The 25,146-nt window shown below is 52.1% G+C and overlaps 9 protein-coding genes across 9 annotated transcripts; 3 read left to right on the top strand and 6 right to left on the bottom strand.

Moving 5' to 3' along the window:
* Nucleotides 1-19: 19 nt before the first annotated feature.
* BDV17DRAFT_256858 (phosphatidylserine decarboxylase family protein) lies at nucleotides 20-1,525 on the top strand. The gene is made up of 2 exons (XM_073757133.1): nucleotides 20-70; nucleotides 118-1,525. The coding sequence occupies exons 1-2, from the start codon at nucleotides 36-38 to the stop codon at nucleotides 1,421-1,423; spliced, it is 1,341 nt and encodes a 446-aa protein (XP_073618295.1). The 5' UTR covers nucleotides 20-35; the 3' UTR covers nucleotides 1,424-1,525.
* A 2,067-nt stretch (nucleotides 1,526-3,592) lies between these two features.
* BDV17DRAFT_288999 (uncharacterized protein) lies at nucleotides 3,593-4,513 on the bottom strand (the record flags this gene model as incomplete). The annotated part of the gene is made up of 2 exons (XM_073761553.1): nucleotides 3,593-3,908; nucleotides 4,230-4,513. 2 exons carry the CDS (start codon nucleotides 4,511-4,513, stop codon nucleotides 3,593-3,595), a joined length of 600 nt encoding a protein of 199 aa, XP_073618294.1.
* Nucleotides 4,514-4,963: 450 nt separating this feature from the next.
* BDV17DRAFT_297185 (uncharacterized protein) lies at nucleotides 4,964-9,356 on the bottom strand (the record flags this gene model as incomplete). The annotated part of the gene is made up of 10 exons (XM_073763448.1): nucleotides 4,964-6,491; nucleotides 6,550-6,927; nucleotides 7,781-7,997; nucleotides 8,047-8,114; nucleotides 8,165-8,547; nucleotides 8,603-8,670; nucleotides 8,742-8,778; nucleotides 8,830-9,014; nucleotides 9,068-9,203; nucleotides 9,261-9,356. 10 exons carry the CDS (start codon nucleotides 9,354-9,356, stop codon nucleotides 4,964-4,966), a joined length of 3,096 nt encoding a protein of 1,031 aa, XP_073618293.1.
* A 257-nt stretch (nucleotides 9,357-9,613) lies between these two features.
* Nucleotides 9,614-12,063, top strand: BDV17DRAFT_288996 (peroxidase family protein; the record flags this gene model as incomplete). The annotated part of the gene is made up of 8 exons (XM_073761552.1): nucleotides 9,614-9,863; nucleotides 10,373-10,558; nucleotides 10,615-10,733; nucleotides 10,789-10,819; nucleotides 10,868-11,017; nucleotides 11,086-11,415; nucleotides 11,490-11,667; nucleotides 11,733-12,063. 8 exons carry the CDS (start codon nucleotides 9,614-9,616, stop codon nucleotides 12,061-12,063), a joined length of 1,575 nt encoding a protein of 524 aa, XP_073618292.1.
* A 979-nt stretch (nucleotides 12,064-13,042) lies between these two features.
* Nucleotides 13,043-14,664, bottom strand: BDV17DRAFT_288995 (sugar porter family MFS transporter; the record flags this gene model as incomplete). Its single annotated transcript, XM_073761551.1, has 3 exons — nucleotides 13,043-13,733; nucleotides 13,785-14,081; nucleotides 14,135-14,664. The coding sequence occupies 3 exons, from the start codon at nucleotides 14,662-14,664 to the stop codon at nucleotides 13,043-13,045; spliced, it is 1,518 nt and encodes a 505-aa protein (XP_073618291.1).
* A 785-nt stretch (nucleotides 14,665-15,449) lies between these two features.
* Nucleotides 15,450-17,422, top strand: BDV17DRAFT_280305 (GMC family oxidoreductase; the record flags this gene model as incomplete). The annotated part of the gene is made up of 3 exons (XM_073759859.1): nucleotides 15,450-15,899; nucleotides 15,955-16,957; nucleotides 17,019-17,422. 3 exons carry the CDS (start codon nucleotides 15,450-15,452, stop codon nucleotides 17,420-17,422), a joined length of 1,857 nt encoding a protein of 618 aa, XP_073618290.1.
* A 10-nt stretch (nucleotides 17,423-17,432) lies between these two features.
* Nucleotides 17,433-19,875, bottom strand: BDV17DRAFT_256854 (major facilitator superfamily domain-containing protein). The gene is made up of 8 exons (XM_073757132.1): nucleotides 19,317-19,875; nucleotides 19,104-19,219; nucleotides 18,986-19,052; nucleotides 18,790-18,929; nucleotides 18,409-18,694; nucleotides 18,045-18,335; nucleotides 17,853-17,966; nucleotides 17,433-17,772 (listed from the first exon to the last, which is right to left on the bottom strand). Exons 1-8 carry the CDS (start codon nucleotides 19,591-19,593, stop codon nucleotides 17,549-17,551), a joined length of 1,515 nt encoding a protein of 504 aa, XP_073618289.1. The 5' UTR covers nucleotides 19,594-19,875; the 3' UTR covers nucleotides 17,433-17,548.
* Nucleotides 19,876-19,913: 38 nt separating this feature from the next.
* BDV17DRAFT_16319 (uncharacterized protein) lies at nucleotides 19,914-21,899 on the bottom strand. Its single transcript, XM_073754701.1, has 2 exons — nucleotides 20,896-21,899; nucleotides 19,914-20,842 (listed from the first exon to the last, which is right to left on the bottom strand). The coding sequence occupies exons 1-2, from the start codon at nucleotides 21,803-21,805 to the stop codon at nucleotides 20,103-20,105; spliced, it is 1,650 nt and encodes a 549-aa protein (XP_073618288.1). The 5' UTR covers nucleotides 21,806-21,899; the 3' UTR covers nucleotides 19,914-20,102.
* Nucleotides 21,900-22,415: 516 nt separating this feature from the next.
* On the bottom strand, nucleotides 22,416-24,107 carry BDV17DRAFT_288991 (cytochrome P450; the record flags this gene model as incomplete). The annotated part of the gene is made up of 3 exons (XM_073761550.1): nucleotides 22,416-23,306; nucleotides 23,352-23,966; nucleotides 24,045-24,107. 3 exons carry the CDS (start codon nucleotides 24,105-24,107, stop codon nucleotides 22,416-22,418), a joined length of 1,569 nt encoding a protein of 522 aa, XP_073618287.1.
* Nucleotides 24,108-25,146: the final 1,039 nt, after the last annotated feature.

The raw sequence follows: 25,146 nt of genomic DNA, 5'->3' as shown, positions 1-25,146 counted from the left end.
CCAAGTCAATATTTCTTATGTCCATTACGCTCAAGATGCCTAAGCACAGTCCTACCCACCGCTATCATCAGTAAGTTCGTCACATTTTTGTTAGATGTGGCTAAGAAAATACTGTAGAGTCGGGCACTGGATGCCCCCCGACTACGACGCCCACCACAAGTGGCTTGGCGGGGTAATCGCCCACGTCGACAAGAACAAGGAAAAGGAACTCCATCCAGTGCTACAAGAATTTAGAGACCTGATCGAGAGCAACACCCGCGTCTACATGCTCATCTCCAGCACGTTCGCCGAGGTCCCGAAAAACAGACACTACTCTGCCGATCCCACCGGGTGTCCTCAGTTACGCGACTACCATCATATGCTAGAAGTCTTGAATTATTTACTGACTACTGCACCGTCCTGGAATGACTTCTCGCTCAAGGTGGGACTGGTTGGGTTGCCGATTAATGCGGTGCTGGACTGGAGTATGGGGACGCCGAGCGGGTATGCGGCCTACCTTGATCCGGATGTTAATGCCATGATTAAGAAGGTGCTTGATGCGTGGGGAGAGTATCTCATGTCGCCAGAGTCGAGGGAGGTTTTGGGAAATGACGAGTATAGCTGGTTTGGACAAGACGGCAAAGAGAGTCTTGTGCATGTCGCGAATGCACCGAGAGATACAAAACACGAGTTTGATCAGCTATTCGTCTGTGACCCCAGCAAAGAGTATCACGGCTTCAAGTCGTGGGATGATTTCTTCACTCGCGTCTTTCGTGAAGGTGTTCGCCCTGTTGCGTCGCCTGATGATGATCGTGTTGTTGTCAATGCGTGCGAGTCTCAGCCGTATAAAATTGCGCGGGATATCAAAGCAAGAGACACCTTTTGGATCAAGACGCAGCCGTACTCGGTGTACGATATGCTCTCGCACGATGAGCTCGCCCCGCAATTTGAAGGCGGGACGGTCTACCAGGCATTTCTCAGCGCGCTGAGCTATCACCGGTGGCATGCTCCAGTCAGTGGAAAGGTCGCCAAAGCGTACGTCGTCCCTGGGACGTACTACTCGGAGCCGCTATTCGAAGGGTTATGGGGTGCGAAAGAGGACAAACCAAACGGACAGAAGATTGATGCCGGTGGCGAGGTGACGACACAGGAGTACCTGAGCTGTGTCGCCACGAGGGCAATTATTTTCATCGAATGCGACAACCCGGATATCGGGCTCATGGCTTTCTTGGGGATTGGCATGTGTGAGGTTTCGACTTGTGAGGTGACAGTGAAGGAAGGGCAGCATATCACCAAGGGAGAGCAGATCGGCATGTTCCATTTTGGCGGGTCGACGCATTGTCTGCTTTTTAAAAAGGGAGTCCAGATCGAGGGATTCCCGTCGCCGGATTTGAAGAGGAATGTTGCTGTCAATAGTCAGTTGGCTGTTGTTTCGAGTGCATAGTGACTAGCCGTTGTATATATTTATATCCAGGTGGCATGTCCTTTGCTCGAACAATTAACTGCCCTAGGTTACATAGTTTAAATATATAGACGCATCTCGTCGTTCACAAGCGGGTCACTGGTTAGCTATGTCTCCTGTGATGCCTACAGTAACGTATCTCCGAACCCCGGCGAAGACATCAGCGCCTATCCCCGTGATGCTACCCTATCCCCGTCCTCGAGGCGACAACGACACCATCCGTCTGCTTTTCTTACGCACATCGATTCGATACTCATTCACAGTTGATGCCTATTCACAGCCTTTCTCATTGAATTCATCCAGCCCATCATCTGTCGAGCGCACTATCAACCAAGAGCATCATGATCATCCCACTGCACCCCCGAGACGGCACAGACGCAAACTGCCAGGATAGAGAAAGCTGCGACACTATCGGCGCGACAATCTCCGACAAGACAGTCATCAGATTCGGCGTCGGCATATCGCTCGGCCTCGTTTTTTGCGTCGTTTTCTTGGTGTTCATCTGGTTCCAGCCGTGGCGCTGGTGCGCCCGTGGCACATCGAGACGCGTGGAGGAAACTCCATTGCAGGGACCTCGAGAAGGATCTGGAGTCCGATCCTCACAGCACTGGTCCTGGACGTGGCGATTTATGCGGGCAAGACTACATGCAACTCCGAGACTTGCGGACGACCAGCTCACCTTTCTCGAGGACTCCTGGGACCGGCATCCAACTACGACACCGGCACCGGCAGCAGCTGCGATTCATGACGAGAAATATGGTTTCTCGTGCGGTTCACCTTTCTGGGCGAGGGGGAAGTGACAGGCACCTCATTGTTTGATGTCTCAGCCAAGAAAGATAATCAAAATGGTGAAGAGGGCTGACGTTCTTTGCGCCGAGCATCTCATACGTACTGCATTCTTCTCCATTCTGACCTTGATTTCCTTTATTGTGTATCGCGATGCTTGTTCTTGTATCTCTTCAAACCAAGGATTATCAAAGTGTCAATGGTCTCATCCTTTCACTTGTCTCTTGTCACTTTGAAACTGCTTACAGTAAAGTATAATAACTATTTAGAATAATCAACGAAGCCATTTTCCAACAAGTATAAGAATAGTACTCTCCAGTAGAAAAACTTGGCCATTTCCCAACTCTACGATCTACCCAACCCCTGCCTCCTACCAGAACTTCCATTCTCCTCGCGAAACATGTTCAACCCCAAGCAACCCACCCTCGATAGACACTTAATAAGGCACTTTGATAGGGAATAAATGGAGAGCCACTCCAAAAAAAGAAAAGAAAAAGGGGGGTAGGGGTCGGCCCCGGGATCAATGGGGGACTTCGTCGCCCTATTTATACTTGTTTGCGTGATCGGGGCCATGTGCGGAGGGCGCAAGGAAAGGCGCAAGAAAAAGGAAGACAAGCGGCAGCGGCAAGAGGAGATAAGTAGATGCAGGCTAGGGTAGAGCTGAGAGTGGCTTTACATATATTCGCTCGCGTGTCTGTTTGTCCCTGTACTTGCGCGGGTCGGTCCGGGAGGATTGCGTTTCAATTAACAGTAACAGGGACTCGTCCAGTGAGACACTTCCTCGTCATGAAGAGCAAGAATCCCCGGTCTATAGTCTAGAGAAGGAGGCAGTCTAGCGGGTAAGAGATGAGGGACGATGGGGTTGTCGGTATATATACATGTACATGCAATGCAAACCCTGGGTGTTCTGAGCGAAAAGTGCAAAACACCACAGCGCCTTTTTGCGGCTTTCATGATGTATATTGACTTGGTCGAGGATCACAGTGGTTGCACAGAAGCTAACAGGATGCTCAAATTACTGTTTAAATCACGGTGTTAAGTGTGGTCGCGTAGAAGTAAGCTGTGGATTGTTCGCGCGTTACAAGAACAGCGTGCATGTTGGAGTTGCTTCTGCTTATTAGTTGGTCTGTATTGCTCGAGTATATGCGCACTACTAAGTGCATATGACAATAGGGTATTGAGAATAGGGACTTCCCGTCCGCTCAGTCGTACTTGAGCCACCATTTTAAACCTAGTTACAAGTAAAACTGTCAAAATTCCATCTAACACTGCTCCCACCCTCGATCTCCGACATTAAGATTGAGGGTTTAACGGACCGCTTCGGGACTTCACCGGGGAAAGACACCAAGTTTGAGTTCCAGCCGCCTAGAAAACACCCTGGATCTCGACGAGCCCAAACCCGGTCACGCACTCCCCGTCAGCGTTGATTCCAGTCACAGTGGCAAAACCCTCGTAGGTAGCAAAGCCACTGGCGGCCCAAAGCTCCTGGTCCTCGTCGGTGGTTTGAACTGTGAGTGTGGTGCTATCCTGGAGAACAATCGTCCAGGCTTGATCGTAAGTCGCGTTGGTATGCGGGGACGTCCAAGATTCGTCAGACGCGTCAACGGTGGAGACCGGCTGAACGTTGTTGATGCCGGCATCTGACTGAGTGGTAGCCCACCGGCGATGGCCCTTGGCGTCGCTGTCGTACATCCAGAAGAGACAAGCTCGTTCCGGTCTCTCTTCCCATAGTCAATGTGCAGCTGGAACCAGGTCCAGGTGAGGCTGGTGGGCGCGGACCCGGCATTCCACTGGCGGCCATATCAAGTCCGGGAGCGCTCCTCGTTGACGGCGACCTTCTTGCTGTTGAAGATTAGGGAGCTCGAGGTTTCCCCCACAGGCATGGACTATTCGCCCGTCTGGTCTGGACCGAAATGGAAGAGGCCGCCGAAGCCGGTGTTGAAAACGACGGGGGCGGTCAGCTCGTTGATCAGGTCGAATTTGGAGGTCTGTTCTGTTTCACGCGGTGCGCAGCTTGGTGATAGAGTTGTTGGCCAGGACAGAGCCGAAAAAAAAGAAATCGGTGGTGCGGGTGTCGACCTTGCCGTCCTGGCTGTTGGCTGCGAGGACCTGGGTGGTGGTCATCTCGGAGAACTGGGCGTAGGCGGGCTCGGTGATGTCGTAGATGTCGTCGCGGTAGAGGCCGTAAGCATCGGTGGCAAGGACGTGGGACAGCACCATATACTGGTGGTTATCGCTTCCTGTGAGGTGAGACGAGATCCACCAAGAGTTACTAGAGTCAGCCATTTCAGGGGTATCGGGAGCCTGGTAAGCGGGTGTAGCAGGTTCATCCCTGGTTCGAAGATGGCGAGACGGAATATGACAAGGAAGATGTCGGGTGGATGTATATGAACATCGTGGAATATTGCTCGCATTACATAGATCTAGTAGACACAAATTGACTGGTATCTGATGTATCTGAGACGGCCCTGTGTGCTGTTGATGAACGATTCAGAGTTGCCTGGGCACTGGAGAGCCAAGGATTAAAGGAAAGCGTGTATTGATTCCTGGTTAAGAGTTACCTTTAGGTCGTATTCGGCCCGCTGTATGATATTGACAGTCCATGAGATAGGTGCCCTATACTTGGGCCCCGAAAAATCCAACCATCTGCCCCTACTTTGATCGCACTCATGCTTGAGCCACATAGTAATGCATTAGAATTAGAAAGGTATTATTTACATGAAGACTGCTCCATGATTACCACTTCCCAGCATCCGCCAGAATCACATCCGCGGCCTTCTCACTAATCATATAGATGGGCGTAGCAATATAGTACCCCGGAATCTTAGGGAAGACACTCGCATCAACAACCCTAAGCCCCTCAACCCCACGGACGCGGAAGTCGCCATCCAGCACAGCCATCTCGTCATCGTCTGTCCCAATCGGCGCCGTGCAGCAAGCATGGTGCCCCCAAGCCTCGCGCTTGATATGCTCCTTCATCTCCTGCTCATCGGTAACATTCCCTCTACCCGGCCAGACCTCGCTGAAGTCGCCGTCAAGCGGAACAAGGTTGTCGAAGATGTCGCGCGAGAACTTCATGCCCTCGAACATCGCCTGGAGGTCCTTCTCGTCAGCGTCGGATGCAGTATTGCCCTCGTCGAAGGTGTAGAAGTTGATGAGGGGTGTGTCGCGGGGATCGGTGGAGCGGAGCTCGACGGTGCCGGCGTTGTTGCGCGAGCGGGACTTGAGCACGATCCACGACCAGTGCTGTGCGTCTTTGAGAGAGTTGTGCGCGAAACCGGGGAAATAGCCTGGGAAGTTTCCGGGTGCGCCGGATATCAGGATATCGGGCTCGTCGTACTCAGCGACAGAGGACTTCTTGATGATAGCGATGGCAATACCGTTGGTCATGTACGTGCCCTTGTAACCAACGCCGTTCTTCCAGTCCTCGTAGCAAGGGTCTGGGTCGGACTCGAGGAAGGTGCACTTGGACGTGATGGTGAAGTCTGTAGGCGATTTGCCGATGATGGTTGCTTCGTAGCGGTCCTGCATGTTCTTGCCGACGCCGGGGAGGTCGACGATTGTTTCGATGTTGTGCTTTTCCAGCTCAGCCTTGGCACCAACACCACTGAGCTTGAGCAGCTGAGGCGTGTTGAATGTACCGGCGGATATGATGACTTCTTTGCTGGCGTAGGCTTTGCCGGAGGTTCCGGAGGCGGTTGAGCCTGCGCGGGGGTCGGCGCGGTAGAGGCTCTTGCCTTGCAGGTAGTCCACACCCACAGCGCGGGGGGTAGCACCAGACTGATCGAAGATAACATTTGTAACGAGAGTGGTGAGCTGGATGTCGAGGTCGTAGCCCTCGTCAACAGTATCAAGAAGGAAGTCCCTTGGTCCAGTGCGCTTGTAGTCAGGGACCTTGACGGCAAGAGGAACCTGGAAGAGTCCCTCGGCCTTCTCGCGCCACGACAGGCCACTGTTGAGATCGCGGAGCAGAATCTCTCCCAGACCAGTCACAGTGTTGATGACCTTGCCGACGAGGTTCTGGCCGACTGCCGTGCCGGCTGCGATGACCAGGGAGAGGAGCTTGACGTCTTCGAGGACGAGAACGAGCTGGGTGAGTGAGGTCTGGAGCCAGCCGCTGAAGCCGTGGCTGACAATGTCGCTGGGTGCGTAGCGGTTGTTCTCGAGGCGCTTGAAGTAGTCGCGCATGTTCTCGGCCGACCAGGTATCGTTTCCTGTCAGGGCGGCGAGGTCATCCCAGTCGCGCTCGTAGGGGTAGATTGTCCTTAGGAATTTTCATTAGCTTTGGTTCATATCATAAAGTAGTATGATATGATGCTTACACCATGGCATTGTGCGCAGTGCAACCGCCCAGAGTTCCTGATCGAGGATACAAGATACCCAACGGTTCCGAACCCTGGGGCGGGTTGTTTCCGGTGTATAGATCGCCATCGGGAGTGCGGTAGTTCATTTTGCTGTCTTCCTCCTGCCGGGCGAGGTCGTCGTAGTGGTTCACGTAGTAGTCCCATCGCATGGGCTCGTACTCGACGGAGTGCAGCTGCAGAGCGGGAATCTGTTGATGCAAGGCCTCGCCCTGGTCGTCACCGGCATCCAGTAGGAGAACCTTGTGTCCGCCTCGAGCTAGACGAGCGGCGAGAGGACCGCCACCGGCGCCGGAACCGACGACGATGTAGTCATACTCGGTAGTGTTGTTGTCGGAGCTGCGATGGAAGTGTTGGTGGCCGTGCGCGTGGGCGGCGACCACGGGGGGACCTCTCACCAGGCTGGAAAGGATAGAGAGAAAGCTTAAGCCCTTGAGGACCAGCATGGCGAATTAAAGATTATGTATAGTACAATAATAAATGAAGGTAAAAAATGACAAGACTTGAACGGGTTGGAGAACAAACAAACTCATCCAAACGCCTCCGTTTTCATATAAGACAGCTACTTATAGCCATGAGAAATGAATGCAAAGATAGGAACCTCCTGAAAAAGCTCTACTTCGTACGCACAATAGCACGCCCTCCGAAGCCCCGAGCTCCAAAAGCTGAGTCCGTGATCCTGACATAGCTACCCCCTAGCCTCGTAGCCCATTACCATCCGCCTGGGATGTAGCCTGGGAGGTAGCATTCAGGCAGGATTTTCATGACTCAGGAGGCCATCTTTGGGCCCAGGCAGGGCTAGTTACCTGTCACCTGCTACTCGCTGTGGAAGAGATCTTCGGCGGCGCAGCGGGCCAACGGCTCTTAGTTTGACACCGTGCTCCACTGTGGCCACCGCTAATGCCCTCGATATTAAACAAACTACACTACGGAGATACTAGAAACTTGTCTGCCGAACAAGTGCCTGTTCAGCTCGCCGGCGTATATTGCTTCTAGTCAAGATCCCAGTCTACTCGATGTGATACGTACCCCAAAAATCCACAGACGGGCGATCATCATAGGACAAAAGAACTTCATTAATATTAGGTTATTACCCCCAGCAGGGGAAAACTATGCTAATTATACAATAATAAACAAGAAATCCTGCTAAGTCTGCTAGCACTTGTTGGGCTGACTCGACATATCCACCAACGGTACAAAGTGATCGTCAGCCTGTTTGACACCTGTGCTCCGCGAAGTCGTCCCCAGCGAGCGGGATCTGGATCCCCTGGACTTCGTGCCGTGGGTAGTGTCGCCGAATACTCTGGGCATGATGCGTGTAAACAAGGCTCGCAGTGCAGGGAGGCAGGCGCAGATTACCCCCACGTGGATTTCGATCGTGCTCCAGTAGCCGACTGAGACGTAGTCCCCTGTTTTGATTATTAGCGAGGTAAAACGAAGATCAAATCCAGGACCTACATGTCAAGTTGGTTGTATTTGCAAAAACAATGAGCGACTCGAGGCGGATGATGCTGACAATAGTAACGCTGCGCTGTTCGTTAGCTTTTGGAATTACGGGGGTCGAGGCAAAACAAACAATATTCCCAGACTGAACATGGACATGACGAACGACTTCTTCCGCCAGGACAGATTAAGTCTGTAGAGCTCCTTTAGCGGTAAAGCCATGACGAAGATATCTAAGATCATGTTGACGATTGCGGCGGCCCATCCCTGCGCGTTGATGTTGCGGCACTGATATTCACCCGTCATCTCCCAGCGATACCAAGCTCCTTCGAGCGGAATGCATTGGAAGATCGTAATGGAGTCGAACACAATGATATAGGCGACGTTGAGACCGATGGCAACGTAGACCAGGTTGCGAAATTCACGGCGGGGGAAGACTCGGAGGTAGAAGCAGAGAATTGAAATCTTCGTCAGGGCGCATGCGGCGAGGTACAGGACTTCGTCGACGAAATAGATCTGAATTGTTAGCATAAAACCGAATCGATGTTAGGGAGCCTGTCGTCGCGCTCACGTAGAGAATCTGAGTGATGTTGTCAAACGGCACATTCCAGAGATCCTTCCCAAGACCGTACTCGGCCACTGCAATAATCCATCAATTCTTTCATTCGATCGAGAGATTTCCTTCCTTCGGGAGGGACGGAAATACTTACAGACGTGTGACATTGCAGAAATGGGAATCACCAAAAGCTGCATACTCGGTCAGTAATCGCTCCTGGAATCGGTGCTCAAGGGCCATACCATTGTAAAAACCATGACCCCATCATCCCACCCAAATTGTCCTCCACAACAAGGAAGTCGAGCGCAAATGCGCAGAAGGAAAATGAAGAGGGCCAACACTCCGCCCGCAATACCGGTCATTGAGATGACGCTGGTCCGGTCGCGCACTGGCTGATTGCAGGTCGTAGCAGTGACATTTTTCGTAGCTATTCGGTCAGCATCTCAACGACAGGTAGCTAGGGTGGCAGGGCCGACATACTCAGAGATTGGCGCACACTACATGACCCCGCGACACAGAGCTCGACTGCTCCTGTAAAGTTGGCGTCGGTGCACATGCATGCCTGGTCGGTCTGCGCGCACGACGACTGGGGAATTGCCTTGATGAAGCACTCCAGCTGAGGCCTGGATTAGCATTTTGCACCCTCTGTTAGTATAGGATACCTCAAACGTACAGCACATGGGGGCAGAGCCTCGGCTAGATTCGCCAGACTGGCTGTCGCAGATACAGTGAAGAAAGCCAACAAGGCTAGCACTAAAGACCACCTCATGCTGAAAATAACAAAAGAATGACAAGCATGGACTGACTCGATAACTCAGAAAAAGAATGAATGGAACATTTCAAGAGAAAAAAAGAAACTGAGATGGAGATTCAACGAAGTCGACCCTCCTCGTCCTCCAAGACCTCCATGCTCCTGAATCGCGTCAAAGGAGATACTCGACGATCAACATACTCTTTCTTGTCTACAGCACCAACAAGTTACATTCTACATTTCCCCAAAGCGATCAATTCTGCGACAGCCACGGCATGCCCTGGAAAAACCTGGAAAACCCTGGAATAACCCGACCAAGACCACAGATTGCGATTGACAGCAGCCCGTCCCGGCGGACTCAGCCCCAGATCGGACGGGCTGCCGCGTTCCCCAGTGCCCTAATTTTGACAGTTGACGGCTCCAACCGCCAGCTCCAAGTGCCCTCAATGGCCCACCCGTCCCCTGCCTCTGGTCCCCTGGGGCCTGGTAGCCCGATCCACCCATCACTAACGGTTTGCCTTCCCGGTGGGTATTCCCAGTGTCCCACCAGCTCTGTCCACTGCCAAAGCTCCCAAGATGTGCCACTTCCGTAATGGCGCGGGTCAAGCTTATTTGGCATGCCTTATCTCTGGTGTCCTGGAGCTGCTTAAGCCCTTGGCTTTCTGGAGACCCATTATTTTCCGAGTATTCGATTCAGTTCATCTGAGTCGATTCGCGGTTCGAGCGTTTTGACTCCTTGCAAACCGGTCGGTGACAGCAGTCAACCAAATCAAATGCTGTTATCCATCCAAGCCAGGCACAAGTCAGTAGAAGCAAGCTCGAAGACGCGCCAGGGGTTCCAATCTCCACTGAACTGGGCTTCTCGGTACTGTCTAGATACTCCCCTTCGTCCCTATTTCCGATTTATATTATTACCGGCAGTTCGCATGATTGCTTACTGAAACCTTGACGCTCATTCGTTCCAACTCAGTCACTCATTTGCATAGCTTCGTCATTTCTTTTCTAAAGTATGAAACCGTGGATTCTCCTAGTAGGCCTAGCAGCGTCTGCGGCCTGTTTTCCCTCGTTTGAGAATCCGCACAAGGCTGCTTCACACAGCCACAAGAATGTCGAGAAGCCATGGAACCTGCAGGAAGTGCAGGCCAAGGCCCTGGAGCAGCTGAAGGAGCAACAGAAGGATAAGCGTTTCGTCGTTAATGGGCTGGACAAGCCTATCGATGGTGAGAAACTAACAAGCAGACAGACAATTATCCATGAAATACTCACCGACTTACAGTTACCGGGGAGCATGCCTTCCAACCGCCCGACTTTGATAACGGTGACCAGCGAGGCCCGTGTCCCGGACTTAATGCTCTTGCGAACCATGGCTACATCCCACGAAGTGGTGTTGCATCGGTAAGCTGCATGACCTCGAGATCTGAGAAAAATGATTCTAACGTCCCGCAATCAGCTTTCCGAAATCGTCAAAGGAATCAATGAGGGTCAGTTCTTAGCATCCTCGTTCCATAGCAAATATTAACCCTACTCAGTGTACGGGATGGGCGTTGACCTGGGCTTCATCCTCGCCACCCTGGGCACCGTCTGGGTTGGCAACCCTCTATCGATCAACGCAGGCTTCTCCATCGGTGGCCGCGATACCGGCTCAAACAACATCCTCAACAACGGGCTCGGCCTGCTAGGTACGTGCATACCCCATAACAGAGACTGTCCTGAGGAAACCACAATGCCAATACATTGTTCCTCACAGGCGAACCTCGAGGTCTCGCCGGCTCCCACAACATCATTGAATCTGACGGCTCCAACACCCGCAACGACCTATACGTCACCGGCGACGCGTCGACAATGAACATGACTCTGTTCGAGGAGTGGTACGCCATGTTCGATGAGTCCGAAGACGGCTCGCTCTCCTTCGATATGATGGGCAAACGCGCCGCCATCCGACTCGAGCAGGCCAAAGCGACAAACCCGGACTTCTACTACGGCCCTGTTACGGGAATGTTGATTCGCAGTGCGGCTTATGTTTTCCCTGCGCGGTTGTTCAGAAACCACTCGAGTGAGCAGCCGGATGGTGTCTTGAGTATGTATCTCTATCGCCCCTCATGCTGGTGATTTCCGCAGGGCAAGGCTAACGACGATTCACTCAATAAATAGCCAAGGAAATTGTCCGCAATTTCTACGGCGTCTACGGCAGCGATGATACCAACCTCACCTACCGCGAGGGCTGGGAGCGTATCCCGGAGAACTGGTACAAGACTCCCACAGACTGGGGCGTCCTCAACCTCAACGCCGACGTCCTGAACTGGGCTCTCAAGTATCCTTCGCTTGCCAGGTACGCCGCCTCCATCCAGCGCCCATTCCAACGCGCGACAATGAAACTTACTAACTTCACTCTAGTATTGGCGGCAACACCGGCACAGTTAACTCCTTTGCTGGAATCGACCTCTCCAATCTCACAGACGGCATCTTCAACCTCACTACTCTGTTGGAAGGAAACAACCTCATCTGTTTCGTCTTCGAGATCCTGAAGTTTCTGTCCCCCAATATGCTCGGCAGTATCTTCGAGACGCTTACGGAACCGCTGAATATGATTACCGATGCGTTGAATGTGCCCCTTCTTGACCTGGATTGTCCTGCGCTGGATGATGTTACGGTTGATGGCAAGCCGGCTTGGGAGGCGCTGCAGGATTTGTTTCCTGGTGCGGCGAAGAGTGGAAGTATACTCTGAGCCAGTCAGATCTTGTAGAGTGCTAGGTTCATCTTCCGACATGTGCTTCCTTGCAAGACCTGGTTGTTTCAATATTTCTATAGGGGTTGAGTTTGGGAATGAGGCTGGGAATTTAGCGGTCGTCGTGGGCTGTGGTACAATATTATAGCTAATTTATAATATCTCCTTTTTGGACGGTTAATGTGGAATCAACTATCTCCATTTTGACAGTTTTAACAAATCACAATTCAGTTCTTCAATAAATAATCATGCACTGACCAAGCCAGTGAGGTTATCAGTGGGTGTATTTGAACCCAGCACAGAAAACCACTGCAGATTTATGTTGTCCCCTTCTACTTCTTAAACATGAATCGGCAATTACTGTAGCATTTACGAGGCTGCGAACATTAAGCAATGTGGAATATGGAAACCACTCTATGCCTAAAACTGATATGTGAAATTCTCCTCCTTCCACAAGCCCTGGCTAGGGCATATAATCAAAAGCCTGTCGCCCAATGAAGATCTTCTCTGAGGGAATAGATGATTCATATGATGCCTGCCTGACTTTTCTGGCTCGTAATCCACATTGTGGCTCTCACTGCATTTTTAGGTCTCAGGAGAGGATGCATCAACTTGCACTTTACTATTTTCAGCAGTTGCTATTTTACTTACTGGTCATTGATGGTGTGTGGGCCGGAAGGGATCTCCTGGGAAGAGGCTGTGTTTGTACTGCATTTTTAGGTATCGGGAGAGGCTGCCCAGGTGCAATAGGATTACCCTTTGAATGAAGCGGCCAATAACGACTTAACGGTGGCTATTTTTTGCAGGTATGAAACAGAGGTTCTATCAAGGCATTAATCGTTCATCAAAACTCTGTTTCACCAGCATGCTTCCTCAGTCTGGCCGGGGGAACGCATATATATAGCTTGGCTTATCACCAACCGACTAACTTGGTATGCAAGCAATACCAGGCGGTTGAATGAACGCGGCGAGCAGCCTTCTATTTGCCCTCCTCCTCCAACACGGCCGACCGAACAAGAACATCCTTCCTCTCCTTAACCATCTCAATATCCAACTCCGGACTTGGTTCCCACCGACTCCCCGGAACAAGCAACGGCGAGTTCGTAAACAGATCATCCATAACCTCGAGCGTGATCCCCTTCGTCTCCGGCAAGAACAGATAAAAGAACAACGCATTCGTAAAATCACAAGCAATAAACAAAATATAATACCGCCACCCAATATGCTCTAGCGCAATCGGCGTCACGGCCCCAATCATCGTATTAAACGCAAAGGATACCATCGTCGCAAGACTAATCCCCTTTGCGCGCGTCGCAGTGTTGAATATCTCAGCGGGAATGATCCAGGACATTGTTCCCGACGCGCAGAAGCAGAAGTTGAAGAGCCAGGTGCTGCATACTATGAACGCCCAGTGGGCCGATGTATTCGTGGACGAGGGAGGGTAGACGGCCATTAGGGCTGCGCCAACGGTGAATGCGACGCCGCAGGCGATGTTGCCGCCTATTTGGAGGGGTCGACGGCCGACTCGGTCGATGAGGAAGAAGAATATGAACTGGGCTAGTTCGCCGATAATCGAGTTTATGCCTTGGTAGAGGAGGGTTTGAGAGGTGGATATGCCGATTTGGGCGAATATTGCCGGGGAGAAGTATTGGATCGCCGATACACCGGTCCTATACACACTTTAGTCCTTTAGTTTTCATATTCAATAAACATGTGCTTACATCTGGGATGAAGCTTGACAAGCACAGGCAATAATGATACGGCGCGTATTTGATCGGTTAGAGAAGAGCTCCTTGTACGACTTGGCCCCATGCTGATGCTCTTCTTCAATCTGCTGCTTGATCAATTCAAACTCTGCGAGGACGTATGGATCGGCGATGTTGCCGTTGGCGTGCAGTGTTGCCAGATTCTTCAAGCCCTCTTCGTGCCGATCGTGGTCGATCAGCCAACGAGGAGACTCGGGGAAGAAGAAAATACACGAGGCGAGTCCGATTGCAGGGACGACTTGAAGCGCAAGACTGGAGGTTGATTAGTCTCATCTCGTCCGTCTGTTCTAAAGCCAGCTACTCACGGTAACCTCCACTGCACGCTATTCCCAGTTTCAGACCAATGATGCTCGCATCCATAGCCAATCCAAGAAGCCGCCAAAGCCCCAATCCCCAGCATAGTCTGCTGCAAGGATCCCAAAACACCACGAATCCTCGCGTGAGCAATTTCAGCTTGGAACATCGGGATCGACTCAACCAAGATACCAATCCCAAATCCCGCAAATATACGAGAGAAGTAAAGCATTCCGATATTCACGGCAGCTGTCTGTATAACACCGCCGATGATAAAAAGTACTGAGCCCAAAGCCAGCGTTTTGCGGCGGCCCAGGGGGTCAGTAAAGCCCGCGCCATAAGCTCCGAAGAAAGCTCCCGCTGTGAAAAGGGAGACGACCGTGCCGGATACAGAGCTGCTGCCTTTTATGAACTGGTCGATGAAGGAATCTGAAGCGACGACAGACGCAATGACGCCGAGATCGTATCCGTAGAGGAACGAGCCGCAGGAGGCGAATAGGGCGACTAGGAACTGGTAGAGCTTTGGATTCATGCGAGCCATGATGTTATTGAGCTGTTATGACTGTAGTGCCACGATATTTCCTCTCTGGAAGCTGCTTTATCTTTAAAGTGTTGAGCATGCTGGATAAAAGCGTGATTGGTGGAAGTCATTGCTGGGATGAAGCTGTATTGGGCAAAGTTCCGATGGGCAACGGAGTATGAAGCGAAAAGTACATGGGCCGATACCGAGGAACCACTTCCCCGGAGTCTCTAATGTATATAGCAGATTATTATGGCGATCGATAAAGGGCGGTGTTTCTAAGGACATTCTGGTCAACTCCACCTCCAAAATTCCAAGCTCCACTCTCGGCCCCCATGTCAAGCGTGTCCATAGGGCTGTACTATGACGAGATCCGAATGTCACGGTGTAAGCTGACTGCTGACAGCAGATCGACGAACCAGCGATCCTCTAAGGTTCCACATAGCACCTTTTCTCTGGTACAGAGTAACGCCAAGCAGCCGATCAGCTGCCACTCGGGAGGAATGTCCCAGTATTTAGGCCCAAGGGACGCCTTAAAATCACATTGAATTGCTGATACCGAGAACCGCGGATTGAACTGAGATTTACTTCCCCGCACAGGGGCTTGCGAGCCCACCAATGGGTGAATCATAGCTAAGACTTGATATCCATCCTTCGCGCAGGGTTATGCCCGTTCGGCGGTTGCTTGTGACAACCTCTCATGTCTGTCAGCCGCATATAAGCTGAAGTCCTCGCCATCCAGTGCACTTCTCATTCCCAAGGTCAAGATCATTGCAATTGAGCATCAAAACCACAATCCCGTCAACATGGCCCCACCCGAACCCGGAGCAAACGGGCACGCCTCCCCTACCTCCGTTGAAGAGTTCACCCAAACAACCTTCGACTTCATCATCTGCGGCGGCGGAACAGCCGGGCTCACCATCGCAGCCCGACTAAGCGAGAACCCCAATGTAACCGTTGGCGTCGTCGAGGCGGGGAAATATCTCATCAATGACCCTCTTATCGATACCCCTGCGGCGTTCCATCAGATGTTCGAAACCCCCGACTATGACTGGTGTCTATATACAGCTCCGCAGACAGGGAACAGGAACAGGGTCCATCATATTCCGCGTGGGAAAGTTGTCGATGGTTCGAGTGCTATGAATTACATGATGTATGTGCGTGGATCGTTGCAGGATTACGATGACTGGGCTGTCCTGGCTGGTGATGAGGGCTGGTCTGCGAAGAATATGCAGCCGTATATGCGCAAGCATCAGGTTGGCCCTACCTCACACCACAACGTATTATCAAACGAATATTCTAATCCCTCAGACCCTCGAAGAAGTCAATCCCGCCGCAGTCGACGCCTCCTCCCCCCTCGTCCGCGAATTCCACGGCACAACGGGCCCCATCCACACGAGCTTTAATGACTCCGTCCTCCCAGTCGAATACGAATTCATCAAAGCCGCCCAGGAATCAACCAACATTCCTAACCGCCCCGTCGATGCCTGGAGCGGAGACCACATTGGCTTTTACAATACATTGGGAACAGTATCCCGCACGGGTCCCAATACTGGACGGCGAAGCTACGCCGGACGAGAGTACTACGAGGCCAACAAGTCGCGCCCGAACCTGAAACTTCTCTCCGAGGCGCGAGTCAACAATGTCATCCTCGACGGCACAAGGGCAGTAGGCGTAAGCATCACCGTCAACGGAACGGAGTACACAGCCGCTGCAAAACACGAAGTCATTGTATGCGGAGGTACAATCATGTCGCCGCAGATCCTCGAACTATCAGGAATCGGCGATCCCAGCGTCCTCTCCGCCGCAGGCGTCGAATGCAAGATCCCGAACCCAGCCGTCGGCGCCAACGTCCAAGACCACAGTCTCTCCGTTGTGATATGGGAGGTGCACCCTGGCGTCTACACATCGGACACCCTCGTCCAAGTCCCCGAGGCCATGCAGCAGGCTGTGGAGCAGTACACCGAGACTGGCGGCGGGCCACTCAGTTCCATCGGTAGCACGCAGGGCTTCTTTCCCGTGAAGCGGATTATTTCGGAGCCTGAACTGGCGGAAGTTATTCAGAGTATCCGCGATATCAAACCGTCTAGCCCCTTCCACGAGGAGCAACTCAAGCAGGTCATCGCCCACCTGGAGAGCGGTATCTCAGGGAACCTACAGTTAGTCCTACTAGCTGGGACGGTCAACCCCGAGGGCGTCTTGCACCAGAGCCAGATTTTCTCTCCCCCGCCGCCGCGGGGTCCGGCGGGTATCACCGCGGCTTGTTGTATTGAGTATCCTGTTTCGCGGGGGTACATTCATATTCAGAGCAATGGTATATCCTATCCACTTGCTACCTGACTAAGGAGGATCGTGAACTAATTGAATGGAGTCAGACCCCGCCGTCCCACCAGTAATCCAACCAAACTACATCACCCACGAAGCAGACGTAACACTACTCGCCGCGTTTCTGCGCTGGGCCGACCGCGTCGGTCTCGCGCCCAGCCTCGATCTTTCCATTGCGGGTCGTAAGTTTCCTGACCCGGCGACTGTTGATTTGCAGGATCTCGAACAGGCAAAGCAAGCTGTCCGTGATACCGTGGTGGGCGAGTACCACATCTGCGGCTCTGTTGCGCTCGGTGACGCACTGGATAGTAGACTCAGGGTTAAGGGGACGCAGGGACTCAGGGTTGCGGACGCAAGTGTATTCCCAAACAATATCAGTGGGAATCTGATTGCGAGTGTTTATGCTGTTGCTGAAAAGGCGGCGGATCTGATTAAGGAGGATCATGGGCTTTGAGTTTCTCGTCTGATAACTACCTATGCAGTCTCGTTCTCTCGTTATGTTGCAATCCAAGATATTCTTGGCCCGTTTTTGACCTTTATACCTTTACTTATATGCCACCTTACGTCTTGATCTATAGTATCACAACATATACCTAAAAAGCGGCGACCGATCACCCATCTTCGCCATCTCGTACCCATCAAACCCGGAAACATCCATAGCCTCCCTCTTTTTATTAATGCGCTTGTAGGAAAGGCGCAAAATAAGCACAGCAACGATGCCCACGACGCAAAATCCCAGTTCCAGTGCGTGGCCCAGGACGTACCGCGGGGCATCTTGCTCGCGGTAGAAGTTTGAGGCCATTGCTGTGTTATATCAGATCAGCTATTTGCACCTCTTATGACTAGGGATCGGGGGATTGGCAGGGGAAATGGGTTCTATATACCTCCAGCCAGATTACCCAGTCCAATATGCATAGCCATCCCAGCAGCCCGTTTATAGTCTCCGGCGAGGTTGACGCTGACCCAGGTGACGTTTCCGGGGAAGGCTGGGTATATGCCTAACATATCAACCACATCAGCCCAGGCCAAACTCTCCAAGCCAGCCCAGCTAGAAGAAAAGGGAAGAAGCAACTAACCAACAACAGCAACAAAAACTCCAAAATACACGACCCCGGGAACACCACGATCCGAACTCGCCAGAACAATAACAAACCCAATCGCAATAAGCGACATGAAAAACAGAATAAACGGCGAGCGTTTTTTATACCGATCTGAAAGCCACGCCCCAAAGACAGCGACTACAGCTGCGGTGATGTAAATGGGCACCGTGAGGAGTTGCGCCGTTGATGAGGTATACCCTAGGTCTTTTATGATCGAGGGGAGGAAGAAGGAGATTCCGTAGAGAGGGCATGTTATGCCCCAGTACACTTGGAAGAGGATATTAGCGTTGCGTGAATATGGTATCGTAGAGGGGGCGAGGGAGGGTGTGAGGAAGCGTACTGAAAAGAGCAATATAGATCTGCCAATCCGTCAAGGCATCGAGGACATATTTGGTTCGAAACTTGGCAGTCTCCTCGACGACCTCCTGTCTAAATGCATCTTGTCCGGTCGTCTGATTTTGCAACGCGTAAATGACATACTTCCTCTCCTCATCTGTAAGGAACTTCGCTGTCTCGGGGAAATCGTACATCGCGAACGGCGCGACAACACCAACGAGGACGGTGAGGATGCCCTCGAGAATGAAGATCCATCGCCAGCCAGCGTAGTTGCCAACGCCGTCCATTTTCTACAGTCCAATAAGCAACTTTTTAACCAAGAAGCAAAGAGACGGTAGCATTTGTGGAGGTTGAAGTGGTGGTAGAGGTGGTGGTAAAGACATACCGCTATAGCCCACGCTAGAATTCCCGAAAATGCACCGGCGATACTCGCGGCGCTGAAGAACATCGCTTGTCTATATTGGGCGAGGTGCCGGGGGTACCAGAGGGTGATGTAGTATGCGATTCCGGGGTAAAGGCCGGCTTCTATTGAACGTGTTAGATGTGACTGAATTGCTCAGGCAGTACTATAGGTAGCTTGCCTGCGACGCCGAGGAAGAGCCGCGCGCTCAGGAGGCCATGATAGTCTTGGACGATGCCCATTAATGTCTGTCCAGATCAGCATCGCTCATCTGTGTTTGGCAGTTTAATTCAGCAAACCATGACAACCCCCCAAGCAACCATAAGCAGCGGCAACAACCGCGAAGGCCTCAACTTCTTCAAAAGCAGATTACTCGGTAGTTCAAAGGCGACATAAGTGAAGAAGAACACCGTCACTTTTCCCGTAGTACGAATTAGCATAAACAACGAACCCCAGTCTCCATCCCATTCCAACTCAACTCCTTTAAGGGTTCTGGTCCGGGTTCGACATACAACACAAATTATACTCCTGCCCCGACATATGCAAATCATCCAGCATGCCCTCGATCTTCGCGTTGCCGATATTGCCCCTGTCAAGGAACGCGAGGAGGTAGAGCAGCGCAAGCATGGGAATCAATCTCAGGTCCATCTTGCGGAGGACGCGCTTTTGCATTTGCGCTGAGAAGGCGCCCTCGACTGAATCTGAACTGGGCGGACTAACATTTCCCTCCACCGCGGTCGCAGAGGGTTTCTCAAGATCTGAATCGGAGGGGTTCTTCATGGTGTGCATTTGGATGGTATAATCGGTGGGATGGATTTACTTGATAGCCAGAGACGCAATCTGGATCTTAAGGAAATGGACCCTCCAACTCCCCCGCATTCCAGCTGAACTTCCCCATGGGCAGATCGCGGAATGCTCCGCAACCTGCAAGGAGGCCAAGACCTCGGTCAAGACCCTTGGGGAAGCTTTACTTTGCCAAGTATTCGTCTTATAGGTCGGTTGGAAGCAAGGAGGGGTAGTTCGTATTGCTCTTTGCTAATTACGGGTCATTGCAGTGGCGATCCATTGAGAGATGCACGCCAAGGGTTGCAAGATTGCGCCTCGAATCATCGGCTCTTGTCCGATGTGGCGCACGTTGTTATCCTGATATAACCGGTTGTTACTCCCTTGCTCTGTACGTGATAGGAGGCAGATTGATCGGGTGTATTGCACATAGAATAGAAGCTAGAAAGCTGTAATTGAGTTCATCCTAGTAGAATTAAAGAAACCACTCAGACATAGCGTTGCGTACAGATCACCTACGGCGCCGTCGAATAAACCTGCTCCCCACGCTTCACAAAACCCCTAATAACCGCCTGCCCCTCCGTCCCCGTTGCCCAAGCCGCAAAGTCCTTCGCGAGATCAAGATCCTGCGCTTTCGCACCAACAAGCAGATGCGCCGGCATAAGCAGGAGATCTCGCGGGTCATCCAGGCCATGCTTGTACACCGTAAGCTGACTCCTCACGCTATCATCTACAGACAGATAAGTGCCCCAGTCGGTCAATGTGTATTCCTGGAGCGCCGCTGCCGCCGTGAGGGCCTGGATCGGGTACGCCATGTACTGGTGGTACCAGTTCGAGTACTTCATGGCCCAGGGCACCTGGCCGATTTTGATCCAGAGCTCGGAGTCCTTGATGCTCGTCGCGGACTTGTCGTAGCGGCTGAGGAATCGGACGGGCGGGTCGGTGTTCCCTGCGTCGGCAGCTGTATAGAGTGTCGAGATCTGGTGCAGGATGTCGTCGTTGGGGTTTAGTTTTGCTGGGTTGGAGGGTGGGCCTGTTAGCAGGAAGTGCTCGCGGAAGATGTAGTGACATGGGGAGAGGGCGATTCCATGTTCGATGGCGAGCTCCTCGGCCGCTTCTGTGTAGGTGATTGCGACGTCCGCGACGCCGTCCTTGAGGTAGTTTATTGACTCGGTTGTGTCGCTCTTGTACCAGGCGACTTGGAACGGCTCGGCTCCTTTTGCGACGCGGGATTTGATGTAGGCATTTGCGAGGGCTGTATCCATTTAGCAGCGAGAAATGATCCCTAGCCAGACATAGAATGCATACCCTCCACGAGACCGGTCTGTCCGGCACCTCCATTCCCAATGCGAAGGCGGATCGCTGAGGCGTTGGTATAACCCCCGTTGTATACCTTCTCCGGCTGCACACCACCAGGTGTTGGCGGGGCAGGATGAGGATCCTCCTCCTTGATGCGATTCCATACACCGTTATCTCGAAGGATAAAGATTTCACCTCTGTTGTTGACGCGGTAGGCAGAGCTCGCCACGGCAATACTGAGTGTATCGATATTTTGGTTCACCAGCTTCCATGCCGACCCAGTCCCCTCATACTGATAAATCATTGCATCGTCACGAAGCGCAAACAGGCCAGCCTCGCCCGCCGCAATGTGCAACGCCTTTGTACCACCAATCCCCTGCCAATTGCCCTCAACAAACCTGTAAACCTTCCCATCTCTCTTCAAAGCATACAGTGCCTCGTCATCAGCAGCAATAGCGGTATTCGAGTAGCTCGAGTCAACCGTCACCCACTTCCCAGGCGCCTGATACCGCGCGATCTGCCCAGCCACGCCCAGCTCGTAGACACCGTCCTGTGTAAAGGTCAAGTCTTTGAGATGCGGGTTCGTATTGCGGACTTGCCATCTCCCGCCAGTTTCGTAGCCCATGCAGTAGAGGTTTGCGTTTCCCTTCTGCCACTGCCAGAAGGTGCCCTTGTGGCTCCATAGCAGCGTCGCGTTCGTGCCGAGATTATGTACGATGTTATTCCTGTTGACACGGTAGACGGCGCCGTTCTTTTGGCGGACGCCGAGTGGGTTTGTACCGGTGATTTGGACGTTCTCGGGGTTCGCGGTTATGGCGATTCTCCACTCGTTGGTTCCGGGATGGTATAGCTTTATGCTGCCGTCTGAGAAGAGGACGTAGCAGTCGTGCTCGGCGACAGAAATCTGAGTGAGACTCATTCTGGCCAGAGAGTCAGAGAGACGGTCAATGTAGATATTGTTTCGGTTTGTTGTCGATCAAGTCAGTCAGTCCGGATACCCCACAGCGGTTTTTATACTTATGAACAAACGCCAACAAGCGGCGGTCGAGCCTACCAGAATCCTTGATGCACATCGGCAATATTAGCCAAACTCACAAAGATACCCCTCATGTTCAGCCAGCCGTTGCAGTTCCCCTCAGCAGCGAACTCATGCAGCCACCCGGGTCCAGGCGCTGTCAGACGAATCATCCGGCATCGAGCGCACCGTCCAGCTGACGAGCACCCCTGCCCGCAGACACGAACCAAGAGCGGTAGGTACTCTGTTGAGAAGTTTTGTAGAGGTGGTCAGTCAGCCACTGTCTGCAGCACGTCCGGCCAGAACAGGCGCTCAGCTGGGCCACAAAAAGATATACTTGAACGATCAGGTCATGAGAATACAGAAAACGCTCGCACAGGAAACTAGCCATTGTCCATCGACTGGAGGACAAACAAAATCAAAGCAAAATCAAATAACAGTAAGAGTAAGAATAAAGAACAACGCTAATTTATATATCAATGCATCAACATGTACATGCTCAATCAAACTCAAATTACTGCCTCTTGCGCACAATGACATTAGGTCCGGTCTTTGATACCACGAAGTGGTCCACCATTTTGAAATGCCCACTCTCGTCCTCCCCAGTCGCATCCGCCAGCTCAAAGTCAAACAAGAACATCAGTCTAGCAAGGGTGACGCGCATCTCCATGAGGGCCATGCTCTTCCCGATACACCCTCGAGGTCCAATGCTGAACGGGCAGAAGGCTTTCCGGGCGATTTCGAGCTCTTCCTTTGTCACTGTCCAGGCAGTGCTTTCCGTCTTACAGATGGCGCCCTCGATCCAGCGGTCAGGAAGGTAGCTGAACGGCTCCCGGTAGTAATCTGGCCGTCTGTGAATGCAGTACGGAGGGACACCGCAGCCGGTTCCTTCTGGGAGTGTGAGGCCATCGACGGCGACTACAGGGTCTGAGGCTTCTCGGGGGATTGATCCAGGTACAGCAGGGGCGAGACGCATTGCTTCGTCAATGCAGGCTTTCAAGTAGGTCAACTGATTCAACTCGGGTCCGGTGACGATCTCCTCGACGTCGTTGAAATGAGATCGGACTTCGTCCTTGAGTTTCTCCAGTGCGTGCGTGTTCCGGACAAGGTAGAAGATGGCGGCAGAGAGACTGGTGGACGTTGTATCACTACCCGCGATCATCAAAACGTTCGCTTCGCCCCAAAGCTCTTGAGTAGCAAGCCCCTTTCCGGTTTCAGGGTCACGGGCATTGAGGAGGTAGTAGAAAAAATCCTTTTTCGCGTCTTGTCCGAGGGATGTCCTCTCCTTGGCCCGCTTGTTTGCTTCCTGGCGAGACTCCATAATAAAGTTCCATCGGTCGTTCGTCAATCGGCGAATGAAAATCTGATCTAGATTCCAGCGGTCAAGGGGCATCCACAGGCCGCACTGTACTGTCAGAGGTGATTCTGAATTTTGTCGGTGTTGACTTACGACATAGTGCCTATACGCAGCGCGATCAACCAGATGGACCATCCGCCTCTTTGCGCTATCAATAAGCATATCAAAGCTCTTTCCAAAGCAAAGCTCGCCCATAACATCGTACGTCAGGTATCCAAACCAATTAGCCATATTGAACGTCGCACCATCCTTCTCACTTGTCGGTTGCGACCCCGGACGCTCACGGGCCAGAATCGAGCACAGCTGACGCACATGGAGGAGCATCACATCCTCCATCCCCTTCAACGCATTATCCGAGAAAGCCTGGCTAAGAACCCTCCGCTTCCGACCATGAACCGGCTTATCAATAGCATTATGCGTGTTGTAGACACCCTTGATGGCCGGGAAAGCGTTGTAAAAGTCCGCCTTTCGGAACCGATTTCCATGCCCGTAGATCTTATGCAGGCCCTCCACGTTGTTGATCGAGACGAAGTTCGGCGCGAGCCGGACGTGGGGGCCATATCGTTGGTGTAGTTCGTAGATCCATAGATATCTGTCGCCTTTGAGGCCGTGGTAGAGCTGGACGAAGGGGGTGACAGAGGCGAGGAAGGGGCCGGGAACTTTCGATAGAGGATGGAGGAATTTGGTGTATGCGATCCAGATCAAGGGCTACATTGTTGTTGCGAGTCAGTCAGCGGCTTTCCCATAAAGGGATGTTGTGGGGTAGGTATAGCTGGCTGTACGTACCAGAGCGACGCTGACAGCCAGCAGTCCTGCCGACCAGGATCCCGGTAGAAGACTTTGAATCATGTTGTTAGCAAGGGTCAACAGTACTATCTCATCTCTTCTTTCAGCTCTTACACCCTCTCTTGCCGTTACCATAGAGGACTTAAGTAGGCAGGCGCGCGGTTACTCTCGGGGCTCCCGTAGTACGTCAGGACTCGGCTACCGGCGGGATAGTCACTATTTATAATGAATGACAGCAATCAGCAATCTCTCATTCGTCCAAATAGTCGACAATTTGGTTCACTGGTAAGCGGCTATTCCTCCACGGGCGGATATTTATCTTGCATCGCGGGGATGTCGAGTCCCAGTGTTGGGCGGAGATGCGGGGTGCCGGAAATATATATTGTAAACATTTATACTTCCTTCCTAATATCAATTGCAACATAAACGCGTATAACATGGTCTCGATCAGATGCTCGGCATTTATCATCTAGTTGCCAAATATCACTTTTACAAGCATGACTTGATTTTTTTTCATATCTCACTACTCCGGTTGGTTAGCTTGGTGTTGCGCGGGGCTTGAAGATGTTCACCGGATGCCGGCACAACAGTCAAGTATCATCTAGTAAATTCTCTTTTCCAGAGAGTGTTATACGAGTAACGGCTTCCAGCGTGTCTTTTTGCCTGGTGGTTCTTATCGTGAGCTGGAGCATAACGAGGTGACGGGTTGCCCAGCCCTAACTTAGCCAAGACCAGGTCTTCAAAGCTGCGACCGAACGATGTTGCGGAGTATCCCACACGAGCTTACTGCGAGGGTCATGCAATGATAGGTTTGCTCGGCATCTAGCTCTCTGTACGACAGTAGGTAGAAAACAATATGCATACTTGTATAGCACTTGATATGTTGTGTGACGTCATTTGATTGTTGCATCCAGATCATGTAACATTGCATAGTGTGTGGGAAGCGATGGATGTATGTCTCATTTAGTGGCCGGTAGGCCGCCTATCTAAGATATCTAGCTTACTAATAGATGACCAAGCGAGGTCGAGCTCCTAGGGGCAGGCGGTCCTGGAGGGCAGTATGCTCCGACATGGTGTCGAGTTCACGTGACTACGATGACGC

The sequence above is a fragment of the Aspergillus undulatus genome (assembly GCF_047715775.1).
Source record: "Aspergillus undulatus strain CBS 261.88 unplaced genomic scaffold BDV17scaffold_10, whole genome shotgun sequence".
Classification (NCBI taxonomy): domain Eukaryota; kingdom Fungi; phylum Ascomycota; class Eurotiomycetes; order Eurotiales; family Aspergillaceae; genus Aspergillus; species Aspergillus undulatus.
The sequence above is the reverse complement of the archived record's forward strand: the minus strand, read 5'-3'. Positions and strand labels throughout refer to the sequence as shown.

Bases quoted from the DNA above. Each gene is read 5' to 3' on its own strand.
- BDV17DRAFT_16319 (XM_073754701.1), bottom strand. From the start codon at position 21,805: ATGAGTCTCACTCAGATTTCTGTCGCCGAGCACGACTGCTACGTCCTC. The intron at 20,843-20,895 runs GTATGCATTCTA...AAATGGATACAG, and splicing joins ACAGACCGGTCTCGTGGAGG to CCCTCGCAAATGCCTACATC.
- BDV17DRAFT_256854 (XM_073757132.1), bottom strand. From the start codon at position 19,593: ATGCACACCATGAAGAACCCCTCCGATTCAGATCTTGAGAAACCCTCT. The intron at 19,220-19,316 runs GTATGTCGAACC...CTACGGGAAAAG, and splicing joins GCAGGAGTATAATTTGTGTT to TGACGGTGTTCTTCTTCACT. The intron at 17,967-18,044 runs GTTAGTTGCTTC...TTGATATGTTAG, and splicing joins AGTTTTTGTTGCTGTTGTTG to GCATATACCCAGCCTTCCCC.
- BDV17DRAFT_256858 (XM_073757133.1), top strand. From the start codon at position 36: ATGCCTAAGCACAGTCCTACCCACCGCTATCATCA. The intron at 71-117 runs GTAAGTTCGTCA...AAAATACTGTAG, and splicing joins CCTACCCACCGCTATCATCA to AGTCGGGCACTGGATGCCCC.